Source organism: Alosa alosa, chromosome 21, assembly GCF_017589495.1.
Source record: "Alosa alosa isolate M-15738 ecotype Scorff River chromosome 21, AALO_Geno_1.1, whole genome shotgun sequence".
Lineage (NCBI taxonomy): Eukaryota > Metazoa > Chordata > Actinopteri > Clupeiformes > Clupeidae > Alosa > Alosa alosa.
Genome location: NC_063209.1, coordinates 28,774,826 through 28,790,155, shown reverse-complemented (window position 1 = coordinate 28,790,155; position 15,330 = coordinate 28,774,826). Strand labels below are relative to the sequence as shown.

The window sequence follows — 15,330 nt, the reverse complement described above, 5'->3', positions numbered from 1 at the left end:
ATATTCTCCATATGAGGAAGGCGTGGTTTGGGACTGTAACTGACAGCTTTGTGGGGGGACATTCAAAGTGAGAGAGCCAACACAGTTCTCATTGGCAGAGGGGTCAAAGTGTTCCGAAACCAGAGAGCAAGTTATCCAGGCTCTGCAAGGGACAGTGGGGTAGGTGGCAAAACTCGTGTTCTGACAAACAATCAGCTTAAATGCATATTACCAAATGGCCAAATCATTAATAGAGAGCGGGTTACATATTCTCCATGTTAACATGGAGGTTTGAGTGGGAAACATATGGTTTGAGTGGGTTACATATTCTCCATGTTGCCAGATGAGGCATGGTTTGAGTGGGTTGGAGTGGGTTACATATTCTCCGTCCACAGGAAATTTGAACTGTTTCGCTTACAAATTATTTTCCTCCAAATCTCATTCATTTGTAACTGGCTACTGTGACTGGAAACTTTCAGAACGAAACTTTCAGAACTGCAAACATGTCGCCTGCTAACACGTGAACAGTAGAGAAGTGCAGAACATGTCGCCTGTAACGCCCGGGCGTGGAACACGAAGTGCAGAACATGAACAACGCCGGCCCGGCGTGAACACGAGAGAAGTACAGAGTGGTGTGAACACAAGAGAAGTGCAGAACATGTCGCCTGTAACGCTCGCCCGGCGTGAACACGAGAGAAGTACAGAGTGGTGTGAACACAAGAGAAGTGCAGAACATGTGGTGTAAACACAGAGAAGTGCAGAACATGTAACGCCGCTAAGCCGGGCGTGAACGGTGAGAAGTACAGAGTGGTGTGAACACGAGAGAAGTGCAGAACATGTCGCCTGTAACGCTCGCCCGGCGTGAACACGAGAGAAGTGCAGAACATGTCGCCTGTAACGCTCGCCCGGCGTGAACACGAGAGAAGTACAGAACATGTCGCCTGTAACGCTCGCCTGGCGTGTGGGATGACAGCGGCACTGTGGACAGCGGCCTGATGGGGCAGATTGAGGAGGAGAGGCAGTATTGGTTAGAATTGTTGGCGCAATTTGACCCGTATGGCAGCACATATGAAAACATGGACAGAAGTGCCGCGGCAGTGTCTGGTATTTGTCTTCCACCGTAACTGCACACAGAACTCATGGGAGAGAAAACAAAGAAAGCCCTAGTAAAGGAATCACTTGATGCAAAGTATTGCTCTTTAAGAGTTGACCCGACCCCTCATTTATCCCACGTAGACCAGCTGACGTTCATATTCAGATTTGTGAGAAACGGGCCACGTAGTTGAACGCTTTCTGGGGTCATCAGTAGTCACAGAGGAGAAATTTTAGCAGAATGCGTTGTCTCAGTGGTGGATCATCTTTGGCAAACTGCCGTGGACAGTCATGCATGACACGGCACTCGAATCGCTGCATGAATTTGTAGCCGCACAGAGGGATCTTGTGACAGTTTTGAGAGGGCCGCTCTGAATGATGTACAGACATGACAGTTGTCGTCTAAAGAAACGCAAGGCCTTTGCTGACGAGACTGCAGAACAGGACATCTAGCTCGATAGAAGACGCAAGTTTCGAATACAGAGATTCAATGGACACACTCACTCAGAGCATCACGCAGCGTCTACATGCACCTGTACAGCAGAGCAGAGCATCACACGCACCGTGCAGCAGAGCATCTGTGCAGCAGAGCATCAGCAGAGCATAACGCAGCGTCTACACGCACCTGTACAGCAGAGCATAAGTGTCTGGAGGCCTAGAGCACCTGTACAGCAGAGCATTGGGGAGTGTCTGGAGGCCTAGAGCACCTGTACAGCAGAGCATTGCGGAGTGTCTGGAGGCCTAGAGCACCTGTGCAGCAGAGCATTGCGGAGTGTCTGGAGGCCTAGAGCACCTGTACAGGTTGCTCAGTGTGCTTTTCTTTTCTGCGTCTTTTGCCCAGGGGCCCAGTGGCTCATAATCTGTCCATGAGAGCATCAAACTACTTTTGACACACCATTGCACTCTTTTTCTTCACACACACACACACACACACACAGATTCACATGCAACTCAATTTGTGAGTCTGTACGCTCTTCACACTTCAGAGATCTCTGCACACACACACACCCATATGCATACTACATGCACAGACAGGCACGGTTATGTGGAGGGATAAACCAGCACACACACACACTCAGAAACTGTGACATGCAGAGGCAAGTGGGGTGTGTTGATGGATGAACTGTGTGTGTGAGAGAAGTTGAGCTGCTGTCACAGTGAGTGTGTGGCGTGCACAGACATGCTATACACATGCACACACACTATCCCCCTCCTACCTCTCTCTCTCTCTCCCCCTCCTACACTCTCTCTCTCTCCCCCTATCCTCTCTCTCTCCTTCACTCTCACACACACACACCACTCAGCCGCAATCATATCCCATGTGCATGGACCGACACACATGCTTTTGTTGAAGGCATAGATATGAACACGTATTTACTGTACGTAATATGGGCTGTTGTTATTATTTAGGTAATATGGGCTGTTGTTATTATTTACGTGATATGGGCTGTTGTTATTATTTACCTGATACAAGCGGTTGTTATTATTTTCGTAATATGGGCTGTTGTTATTATTTACGTGATACGGGCTGTTGTTATTATTTACTATTTATTATTATTATGTTATTATTATTATTTATGGGCTGTGAAAAGAACAATTCTACCCTTAAGTGTTAGTGGTCAACTTTTTGTATGTTTTTCCTTTGTGGTTTTTCTTGTGGGTGACTCAGAGATCCCAGCCTTGGATCATTTGTTGGGGGCCTCGAGGCGGTGCTGTGCATCTTTGTCCCAACCCTCTAGCACCTAGCGTTAGCCTGCGGGAAGAGGGAGAACTCCTCCGATTCTGACCATTTATCTCCTTTTGAGAATGACCCACCGACTCCCAACCAAGTCCACCTTGTTTGTGACATCCCATTGTTTAACATATGATGATTTCATATTGATCAGACCAAAGCAAGTTTCAACAACATTTATTAGAACACAGTGAACAAACAACAACAAACTATACTAAAACACAGAACAAACAACAACAAACTATACTAAAACACAGAACAAATAACAACAAACTTCTCCTGGAGCTGCTGCCACGGCGGTTCCTTGTCTTCCTCTTCCTCTCCCTTATTAGCCTTGACGTGCACCCTCTTGACTCGGCTGCGTTGAGCACCCTGGACCCGTGCACCCTCTTGACTCGGCTGCGTTGAGCACCCTGGACCCGTGCACCCTCTTGACTCGGCTGCGTTGAGGGAGAGGGTGTAAAATTTGTCCGTGGTTTTGTCGTCGTGACACATGTACGTCGTTATTGATGTTCCTCACCCTGGACCCGTGCACCCTCTTGGCGTAACTGGACACTGCCATCCTGATATCCGCGAAGATGGGCCTCCCCGGTAGACCCATCTCCCCCCAGGCCAGGAGAAGTTAGCTGTGTTTGAAGGACCCCTGCCAGAAGTAAAGAACACCAGCTTGTTGTCCTTTCGAGGTTGGGGATGGGCCGTCCCCCTCATGGCCACCCAGTCCCGCAGCCACTTGAACTCCTCAGGCCAGAGGAAGAGCTGGGCTGCGCCGAAGGACCGCGCCGTCTTGTGGTCGTCCACCTGTGGAGAGAGGAAAGATACAGGAGAACCGTGAGTAGTTCTGTAAAGCGCCATGAGACGTGTGTAATGTGGCGAGCAAACGCAAACTGAAGGAGACGGGGCAGACGCTTACATTGACGATGTAGCCCTCCTCGACGCAGCCCAGCTTCTCCGCCTCGGCCACCTGGTCCAGGAGCATGTTTGTGATGACACCGGGCCGGTGCCCGTAAAGGCTCACCACCCATGCCGCGAAGTAGCCGTAGAAGCACTGCCTGTTGCCTATGCAGTTGTCCTCGGCGAGGGCTTCTGAAAACACAGACGGTGCACGCAGAGGTCAACATGCGCTCCTGCAGGTGGGTGTGCCAGCGGTAGCATGCTAGCTAGCGGGAGCTAGGGACATTTAAGAAACTAAGGGACATCTGAGACATTAAAGGCTCTGTACTTACTCAGAAGCTTGGGTATCTTCTTCCTGGCCTGTTCCCGGCAGGCTTTGAGATTGGCCGGGGAGACCACCCTTGCCATTTTCACTCTCTTGACCTGTATCTGGTGGAGGACCACTTTCTTCCACAAATCGCGGAGGGCCTTGTCCACCCCTCTGACTACCCCCACGATCTGGGTGTGGCTGAGTCGGCACAGATTTGGCTTAGTATCTTTGAAATTCTTCAGGAATTGCTGCCCGTTTTGCAGGTAGAAGTTGGCCGTCGTGACGGCTCTATTCCCCTCCTGCAGTTTCTCCACCCAGTGCCTCACGCCCCCCGGGTTGTCGAGAAACAGCCAGCTCCATAGCTCTTTCTTCCTTTGAGCCAGGAAGAACAGGAGCGACCTCACCCTTGACACCTTCGAGACATCCTCGAATTCTGTCTCTGTCATAGCGGCGGCTGGCAGACGTTGGCGGCGGCTGACGTGGGCGTCTTTGCCGACAACCCGGACGGCCCAGGCTGAGGCTCAGGCTCCTCCTCCTCAGAGCCGTCTGGGCTGGGGAGGCTCGACGTCAGGCTTCTGAAAACACAGAGAGGGGCAGAGTTTAACATGCGCTCCCGCAGGTGGGTGTGCCAGCGCAAGTCAAAGGAGGCTCTGTACTTACTGAGTAGCTTGGGGATCTTTTTCTTGGAAAAGTCTCTGCAGGTCTTGAGGTTGGCCGGGGAGACCACACTGGCCATCTTGACCCTCTTCACCTTTATCTGGTGCAGGATAACCTTCTTCCGGAGGTCCTGGACGGCCTTGTCGATTACCCTGAGCACCCCCATGACCTGCATCTGGGACAGGCGGCAGAGCTTAGGCTTGGTTTCTTGGACTATTTGAGGAACTGGTGGTTACCGCCCTGTTCCCCGCCTGGAGCTTTTCCACCCACCGCCTGATTTCCCCAGGGTTGTCCAGGAACAGCCAGTTCCAGAGGTCCTTCTTCCTGTGGGTGATAAAGTAGAGGAAAGACCTCACCCTGGACACTTTGGAGAGGGCTGTCTCTCTGGCCCTGCCGGTGCTGGCCGCCCCTGCTTGGTGGGCCTGGTACTCTGCCAGGTACTGCTCGATGGAGTCGGGGAACTTTATGTTGCGAAGGGCCGAGGCACAGCCCTTGCCCTCCAATACGGGCTCATAGTTGATGGGTTCCTCGGTGGGGGTGGATTGAGGCTCTGACACAGGCTTCGCAGAGCTGGATGGCCTGGCGGCTCTTGACTCAGACTCCCTAAGCTCATCGGGCTGGGAAGGCTCATCAGGCTCAGGCTGGGCAGGCTCCTCCTCGTCAGAGATCTGCACTGCTTCTCCTGGTGATTGGACACTTATATTCAACCATTATCAGCCTTCTGGCCTCCTATGCCGAGATTTCGAGCTCCCGGGTGAGGGACCTGACCTCGGTCTTGAGGGTGGCCTTCTCTGTTTTGAGAGCAGCACATCGGGGGCACTGCTCCTTTTCTTCTTCCTCCACCACCTCTTCTCCCTCGTCCACATCAATCTCGAGCGTGGAGACCATAGGTGGTTGGGGGTTGGAGGCCCTCAAAGCAGCCAAGAGCCTCAGGCCCTTCACCCGCTTGGTGTCGGCCATGAACTTGTCCTTCTGCTTGGTGGTCAGCTCCGCTTGCCCGCTTGATAGGTGTTTGTCAAGGCGGGAGCTGTGATAGGTGCAGCCTGGCAACGGGCAGGGCTCCGTGCGGATGTGGATCCTGCCCATCCCCATCTGCAAGAGGATGCTCCTCTCCTTCGCATTGTTAATATGGTGCCCGCGGGTGAGGTGGTTGGCGAGGGCTGAATACAGGCGCGAGCACATCGTGCAAAAGGTTGCTGCCTTTGTTTGCGTCATCGTGTCTTCTGACCTGTACTACAAAAATCCAAGGCCAACTAAAAAAAGATTGGAGTCAGCCCCTTTTAAAATGCGCTCTGAAAAATATTTTTGCACGGTTTAATTTTCCACTATTTTTTGAAAAATATTTTTGCATGGTGTAATCATCTACTGATTTTTCTTAAATAATATATATTTTTGCCATTTCCTACCAAAAATCTACCTTTACCTCAGGTAAATGACATGTTTTCTGAGGTAAATGACTTACCTCAGAAAACATGTCATTTACTTGAGAAAACATGTAATTTACCTCAGAAAACATAATTTAAGGCTGAGTAGCCAGAGACAGAGGTGGAGATGTGTCGATGCTGGATTTTCCCTTTCCCTTTCCTACGAGTTTCCGTTTTGATTTATGAAGAGTTCACGTGAAGTGTGGCGTGGGACCATTTTATCGTTTAAAAAACAATAACGTTAGTTCACTGCAAACACTGCGATGTAATAATTGCCTACCAGTAGGGCTATCAGTGCACAAGCAATAGAAGACATTGTTTCGATTTAACTCAGTGAAATAAGAGCTCTTCTTAATATTTTATATTGTTGGTTGGTTTAATACCTTGTTGTCAATGCAAAGGTAGGCTATGTTAGCCCTGCTCTATTCAAAGGTAGGCTATGTTAGCCCTTCTACATAGGTAGGCTATGTTAGCCCTATGATTCACAGATAGGCTATGTTAGCCCTGCTCTATTCAAAGGTAGGCTATGTTAGCCCTATGATTCACAGATAGGCTATGTTAGCCCTATGATTCACAGATAGGCTATGTTAGCCCTGCTCTATTCAAAGGTAGGCTATGTTAGCCCTATGATTCACAGATAGGCTATGTTAGCCCTGCTCTATTCAAAGGTAGGCTATGTTAGCCCTGCTCTATTCAAAGGTAGGCTATGTTAGCCCTATTATTCATAGGTAGGCTATGTTAGCCCTATGATTCACAGATAGGCTATGTTAGCCCTGCTCTATTCAAAGGTAGGCTATGTTAGCCCTATGATTCACAGATAGGCTATGTTAGCCCTATTATTCATAGGTAGGCTATGTTAGCCCTATGATTCACAGATAGGCTATGTTAGCCCTGCTCTATTCAAAGGTAGGCTATGTTAGCCCTGCTCTATTCAAAGGTAGGCTATGTTAGCCCTATTATTCATAGGTAGGCTATGTTAGCCCTATGATTCACAGATAGGCTATGTTAGCCCTATTATTCATAGGTAGGCTATGTTAGCCCTATGATTCACAGATAGGCTATGTTAGCCCTATGATTCACAGATAGGCTATGTTAGCCCTGCTCTATTCAAAGGTAGGCTATGTTAGCCCTATGATTCACAGATAGGCTATGTTAGCCCTGCTCTATTCAAAGGTAGGCTATGTTAGCCCTATTACATAGGTAGGCTATGTTAGCCCTGCTCTATTCAAAGGTAGGCTATGTTAGCCCTATGATTCACAGATAGGCTATGTTAGCCCTATGATTCACAGATAGGCTATGTTAGCCCTATTATTCATAGGTAGGCTATGTTAGCCCTGCTCTATTCAAAGGTAGGCTATGTTAGCCCTGCTCTATTCAAAGGTAGGCTATGTTAGCCCTGCTCTATTCAAAGGTAGGCTATGTTAGCCCTGCTCTATTCAAAGGTAGGCTATGTTAGCCCTGCTCTATTCAAAGGTAGGCTATGTTAGCCCTATGATTCACAGATAGGCTATGTTAGCCCTATGATTCACAGATAGGCCATGTTAGCCCTATGATTCACAGATAGGCTATGTTAGCCCCATGATTCACAGACAGGCCATGTTAGCCCCATTATTCATGGGTGGGCTAAGTTAGTTATGATTCACAGATGGGCTATTATCCCTTTTAATAGGTAGGCTATGTTAGCCCCATTATTGTGGTAGGCTATGTTAGCCCTGTTTCACAGATAGGCTATGTTAGCCCTATGATTCACAGATAGGCTATGTTAGCCCTGCTCTATTCAAAGGTAGGCTATGTTAGCCCTATGATTCACAGATAGGCTATGTTAGCCCTGCTCTATTCAAAGGTAGGCTATGTTAGCCCTATGATTCACAGATAGGCTATGTTAGCTATGATGATGGGCTATGTTAGCCTACTACATAGGTAGGCTATGTTAGCCCTATGATTCACAGATAGGCTATGTTAGCCCTATTATTCATAGGTAGGCTATGTTAGCCCTGCTCTATTCAAAGGTAGGCTATGTTAGCCCTATTACATAGGTAGGCTATGTTAACCCTGCTCTATTCAAAGGTAGGCTATGTTAGCCCTTCTACATAGGTAGGCTATGCTAGCCCTGCTCAGGGGCGATTCTAGACCTAGAGCTTTGCTGGGGAACAGGCCCCCAACTCCCAATACATAAAAAAATAAAAATAAAAAATAAATGTGCACGCAATATGAAATAAATGGCTAGCCTACGGGTAGGCTACAAGCTTCAAAATCATTATTGTCACTGTCATACTGTAGGACCAGCACTCTCTCCCTCAATTGTTGTAAGAATCACTATCCAGCAACATCCAAACACATAGGCATAAGTAGGCCTATACTCACTGCATGAATTTAATAGGCTTTCCTACTAACAAAAGGGAAAGCTTATTTTTTAGTCAAAATTGAGATATACTTCCCTCCCAGGCAAGGGTCTTATAGTCATCCTGGCAATACTGCAGTTCTTTGTAGCTTAAATAGCCAACTAAAGCCTTCGTATTGACTTGTGGTGATCATTTCCAAATGTAGCCTATAATCTACAGAGTCTGTGTAGATTATTATAGGCTACATTTGCAAATGCAGCAACTTATTTAAGTTTGCCATTAAAACATTGATCAAATCACAGCACTGGCACTTTAACATAAATGTTAATGTTACCGTTAATGTGGGCAATTATCATACCTCCCTCGTCCTCCTCATCTCTCCTCACTGTTCCTCTCCTTCGGCCTCTGTTCAGGAAGAATTTTCTGATGTCCATCTCTGAAGGCTATGTTTAGTTTTACAGTAGGACAGCTTCACAAACAGTATATGCTACTTTTACAGGACTCTCTGTCTCTACACTATACGTAAATCAATTTCTGTCAAACAAGTTGTGAATTTGTTGTTAAACAGGGGACGACTTACTCTGCGCTCAAAGTGATGTGATGAGCTCCAGCGGTTTCCACTGTACAACGAAACACTCGGAAGAATCATGTGAACGATTTTCATTGGTTGTTGCGTTCAATCTTACCCAGCTACAGAGGTGCTATTTCCTGATTGGCTATTATGGCCCCTTTTTTTTTTCCTTGTTTGTTTTTTATTGGCTGGTAAGTGACAGGCTCGAGTCATGACTAAAGCAGGCACGGAGATGCGCTAATGAATGCCGTTTCCAGCGAGAGCAGCACTAGAATTGTACTGGGGCACTGGAGACTTTTACCAAGGCACGTGTCCCAGTGAATAAGGTCTAGTGACGCCCCTGGCCCTGCTCTATTCAAAGGTAGGCTATGTTAGCCCCATTACATAGGTAGGGTAGGCCTATTATTAAAGAGGGTCTGCTAGGCTAAAGCTTAGAGGCCTATTTGAAACTTTAGTGAGTACAATTTTTGACTGTAAACTTGTGTTTCTATAGGTTACTGTCCCTTCCTCGGTAGACTTATTCCAGTCACCCTCTCCCTGTTGCCGCCTGGTGGTGAGTGGTGGTCCTGCAGCGGTCAGTGGTGGAGCTCGGGCCCTAATGCGCTGAAGAGCAGCTGTTATTTTAAAACCATCACGCCTCAGCACACACACAGCCCTGAGATCCAATCACTGGAGGGACATTTACCTCTGCCTCAGGCAAGAGCTTCACACACACACACACACACACACACACAGATGTATACATAGCCTTCAGTGGTTGTTTGCCCTCTCAACCTCCATATACAAGACACACTCAAATGAGTCAGTTCAATATCACTACCTACACACACACGCACACACAAACATATCAATATTTCTGTATCTCTGTATACTCATAGACACACACCAAATTCAACTCAATATCCCTGCCTTTATTGCAGCATGCATGCACACACACACACATATACAACTCAGTTCAATATCACTCATACCCCCCCAGTGTCATATAAATATTACTGGCACACATGGAACACCATACATACACACACACACAGACACACACACAATTCAGTTATACATGTGTGTCCTAGTTTATTTCATTATATTTATATTATTATTTTGATCAAGGGAAGCCTGTTGAGGATGGCATTGGCGCCGCCAGCCGTAATCCTGTACACACTGTGCGTACATTTTTTTCACGCTTTATCATTCAATCATTCAGTATTAGGTCTACAACTAGATGTACCGCAGAGCGGTACAAAATATGACCGCCGCCCAGTCCAGCACATTTTTTCCACAAAAATAAATCACGCTGAAAGGCCTATATGATTCTAACTGTCTTATGCATTATCCACACTCAATTCTCACTGGTATCTGCTAGACAACAAGTACCATAACATAATTAGTTCATAGATTTCACATGTAGAATTCATTTTATACAACCCCACCCCCATCTTGCCCATAATTCTGAGAAATTCTTGAATTGTGTGCATGTGTGCGTGTACACGCTTATGTTTATGTGTGTGGGTGTGTGTGTGTATGGTGCTTGTGTGTTTGCCTCGTGATGTGTGTTTGTGCATGTGCATGCATGCGTACATATGTCTACTGTGTGAGTATGTGTCATACGTATGATTACTGTGAATGTATGTGTTTGCGTGTGTATCTGTTTATGCACATGTGTGCACATGGAATGGGTTAACATGACCCCTTGAGATCAACATACAAAAAAAAATGGTCCTCCTAAACCTTACGGTTCTCGAGATATTCACAGAAAACTGTGTCTGCCCTACCCTCCTTTCGGGGGGTGCAGTCCAGCGGGGGGGCTACAGATCAAAACGATGGTTCCATGCTATCCATATGGGGTTACATATGGATAGCACCCACCAAGTTTCGTCTACCCCGGTCTTTCAGTGTCCCGGGAATCCTTGACGGAAATTTAGACATGCGAAAAAGAAAAAAAAAGAAAAAATCTGACTAAACCTATATGACCGCCACTTCGCTGCGCGGCGGTCATAATAATAAAAATAGCTTGTGTAATGTCTGATTGTGTTTGTAATGGTAAAATATTTCTAACTGTAGGATGATTTGTAACTGTAAAACTGATCCGTACCTGTAGAATAGATTTGTAAGTGTAGGGCATATTTGTAATTTTGACAATTACTTTTACAGATCATTTTTACAGTAACAAATAATTTCTACAGTTTCAAAACGTAATACACACGTTCAAAACTTTCGAGTCTAATATTCTTCCATAGTATTAGGACTACAATAATAAAAATAGCTTGTGTAATGTCTGATTGAAACATGCTTCGTGCACAAACGATACCCTATGTTTGGGGGAAACAGAGCGGACTTCTCAGCATAAGGATACATTAGAACAGTGGTTCTTAACTGGTGGGTCGGGACCCAAAAGTGGGTCACGGAACCATTCTGGGTGGGTCGCGGAGCTTGTGGTTAAAAAAGAAGAAATCGCCCATTTCAAATAGACTTAAATTGAGACGAAATGGTGCAGAATCCACAGTGTGCGATGTTCACAATTGCTGGAACATGAGTGAAAATGCCTCATAATAAAGTACACCTGTCAAAGACAGACCTGTCAAGTACTTTAAGGTGACATCAGGAACTGGAGACTTCACAAATGTAATGCCAAACAGCATGTTCCAAACAAATAGGCCTACAGGCACTTCGCCTGTCTTAGCATGTAGCTCACCATATCTGTTGTCTTGAACGTTATACAAATATATGGGTCGTGACTTCATGAACATGGGAAATTGTGGGTCCCAAAGCCAGACCAGTTAAGAACCACTGCATTAGAAGATGATGATTGGTGTAAACTTTGTCATGACATGATAAGCAACGTTCCATTCAGACGTATAAATCATTCAAACCTAGTGCTCGTCATGAAAAGAAAACATCAGCTTAATATTTTTCAGGTGTTTAACAGAAGGTGCACTGTTCTTAGCAGTGATGCTGACAGCAGTGAGATTAGGCATTGCATCCTTTACAGTCACTCTGTTTGGAACATTTCGCCGTTTTGGTTTCAAGATTGATCAGATTCAATTAATGCGTACAGTATAGATCATCAGAGTGTTGTGAGCAAAGCCTTATTGTTAGTAGGTTACAAAAACTGTGTTTTTCTCTACCGCAAATCGTGACATAATCTCATTGGTTTATTTTTTCTTTTCTTTCCCTCTTTCGCGGGTTGGGCAGTGAAGTTATAATGCGCATAAGGTATGTTCACCTAATTTGAGTCAGAGCCGCTTGCTCTGTAAAGGCTTTTCTGTCCTTCCCAAACTGCGTTAAAATGGTGTGTTTAGCAGCCGGAATTTCACAGTGTTGTAAAAGTTAGATGCTTTCATGTGGTAGGCTATTTGATAAGGAATGCCATGTGTAGGTTGACATGATTAAGAGGGGCTTTCTGTTCCTGTTTATGTAAAGGTTTTTCTTATGCTCAATAAGGAGAGGTCTACCCTGCATGTTAGGCTAGCCTACATTAACCAAAAGCGCACATTTGGTAAATAAGTTGAGCGGCCTGGGCCACGCATGGAGTGTAGTGCACTATGGAATACCACCCTAGCGGCCTGGGCATGGAGTGTAGTTCACTATGGAATACCACTCTAGCGGCCTGGGCATGGAGTGTAGTTCACTATGGAATACCACCCTAGCCGCGCCCCTGGAGGATGGGTCAGTGCTGAGTGAGGGGTTGGCATGGTTACAGCCTTCTGCAGATGAAGTGATCCAGAACTGTAACCGTAACCGTGCCAACGACAACAGCCAATCCAGGCATGGACCTCATTCTTAAACATCCCCTTGAGAGAGAGAGAGAGAGAGAGACAGAGAGTGTGTGTGTTTGAAACAGCGACACATAAGCACAGTGCTGGACTGGTGTTCAAAAGACCTAGACAGTTTACCCAAAAACAAAACTATCAGGTGTCTGTCCCTGCACACACACACACACCTCTGTTACAGTGTCTGCTCACAGAAACTAAGGGCGTTTTTTCAGACCTATATTTTGATTGTTTGGTCTGCAGCAGGTAATAAATTGTTACAATGTTGCACGCAGACTTTGGTCCAGTTCAGTTTCACATATGCATTGTTTACAGACAGACCAAATCATGTGATAATTGAAGAGACTGCTCCGCCACGTCACTTTTTTTAGGTGTTTATCGTCCGGACATAACAGCAGCTTTGGAGTGTACTGTACTGTTGGACTGTAATGACACTAGTCTTAAAGTATAGTTCAGAAAAACAGTTTAGCCTACCCTTTGGGAATTTAACTGTTGAATATAATACTTGGGTGATGTTAAATGTAAGTAAATCATGAAACTCTACTCTTTTTTTTTGGTCGGTCTCGATGCAGTCTCGACTCCTTAAAGACTTGGTCTTGCCTCCTCAAAGACTCGGTCTCGGCTGCATTTAAAAACCAACGGTCTCAATCTCGACTCGGTCTTGACCCTCTCAACATATGCGGTGATGTGGGCCTAGCTCGTCAGGCTAGACAAGAAAAGATGGGACGTTGTGTAAAATGCAAATAAAAACAGAATGTAATCATATACAAGTCTTGTAAACCCATATTTATCAGCAAAACGCACATAGACAACATATCAAATGTTGAAAGTTAAAATGTTGACTATTTCATGGAAAATATATGATCATTTTGAATTTCATACCAGCAACATTCAACATTCAAAAAACATTCTCTTGAGACAGGGAATGTTTACCACTGTGCTGCTTTACCTCTTCATTTAAGCTAGGTTGTAGCCAGCTAGCACGCTATACAGGCTAGCTGTGTATTATGGCAGCTAGCACGCTAATTTAGCTGTGTATTATGGCAGCTAGATGATGCTAATTGGTTTTATGAACTGTGTGATTCATTAGTCTATGAATACACCCTTTAATTGAGACTCAGTTTAATATAGCCATTAGTAACCGTCACTACGGTCAACTCATCGCCTGGTGAATTGGGCAACTGAACTTCTACTCACACACACACACACAAAAGGCTGGCTAATTAAGCTACACTGGTTAAAGAGTGAATCCGATTGGATGGTTGCTGTGGTTGTTGGCTCTGTGGAATGTGCTTGTTTCCACGGGGACAGCTAGTTATGGAAGCAGGGTCAGTCTGACAGAGAGGGGAGAGGGACACTACACACACACACACACACATTATGACATTGAGCTGCTTGAGTGTGTGTGTGTGAATGTCTTTTAACTCAGGTCCATGATAGTTTATTTGAAGGCTTGTGCTGTGAGTATGTGTGTGTGAGTGTGTGTGTGTTTGAAGGTCTCAGTGGCAGGCCTTTTTGATGATCTCACCGGGCCTCACAGTGAAGAGTCTGCTCATACTGTTATACTGATTCTCCCGTCCCGTCCTGTCCAGAGCAATCAGGGGTAATCATGGGTAAGCTGATATCAACCGCAGCACAGCTCAACACAACACAACACAACACAGCTCAACTCAACTCAACACAACACAACACAGCTCAACACAACACAACTCAACACAACACGGCTCAACTCAACTCAACACAACACAACACAGCTCAACACAACACAACTCAGCTCAACACAACACAGCTCAACACAACACAACACAACACAGCTCAACACAACACAACACAACACAACACAGCTCAACACAACAACACAACACAGCACAACTCAACACAACACAGCTCAACACAACACAACACAACACAACACAGCTCAACACAACAACACAACACAACACAGCACAACACAACACAACACAACACAACACAACACAACACAGCTCAACACAACAGAGGCATCTTTGTTCTGAAAGTCCTTATGACCCTCAGAAGCCACTTTTGCACCTCGTAACACCTACTTACTAAATGCACACTTACACACCTCCACACACACCTACACACAGTTACAAAACATACACACACACTTACAAAACACACACTTACACACTTACAAATAAAGATTGTTTAAAGGTGCTCTAAGCGATGCCACACTTTTTTTAGGTTTTGTTTGAAAGTCAACAGAAGTGACGTTACCCAGCATCGCTTAGAGCACCTTTAAAGGAGCGATTTGTAGGATTGTTACCGAATGTTCTGTAGGCCAAAATCAAAACACTGGTGAACGTTCTCAAGACTACCAGACGCGAGCCTCTTTTGGGTTGCCAGATGTAATTAACACTTAGCTAATAACGTTAGTTGACTTGCAGCTGCTTTAACGTTTCTCCAACCATGACCCAGCTACACATTACGGAAACAGTGAAAACAAAAAATACCTCTCTAACCAACGTAACATATGTAGCTGAAGTTAGCGATGCAGATGAAGTTTAGCATAGGCTACCTGTTGTGGAGAAATATGGCCAGCTC

The 15,330-nt window shown here is 45.8% G+C and overlaps 1 protein-coding gene across 1 annotated transcript; it reads right to left on the bottom strand.

The window, feature by feature from the left end:
* Positions 1-3,002: 3,002 nt before the first annotated feature.
* Positions 3,003-5,334, bottom strand: LOC125286585. The gene is made up of 4 exons (XM_048231775.1): positions 4,665-5,334; positions 4,027-4,579; positions 3,714-3,886; positions 3,003-3,601 (listed from the first exon to the last, which is right to left on the bottom strand). Exons 2-4 carry the CDS (start codon positions 4,448-4,450, stop codon positions 3,320-3,322), a joined length of 879 nt encoding a protein of 292 aa, XP_048087732.1. The 5' UTR covers positions 4,451-4,579; positions 4,665-5,334; the 3' UTR covers positions 3,003-3,319.
* Between the last annotated feature and the right edge of the window lie 9,996 nt (positions 5,335-15,330).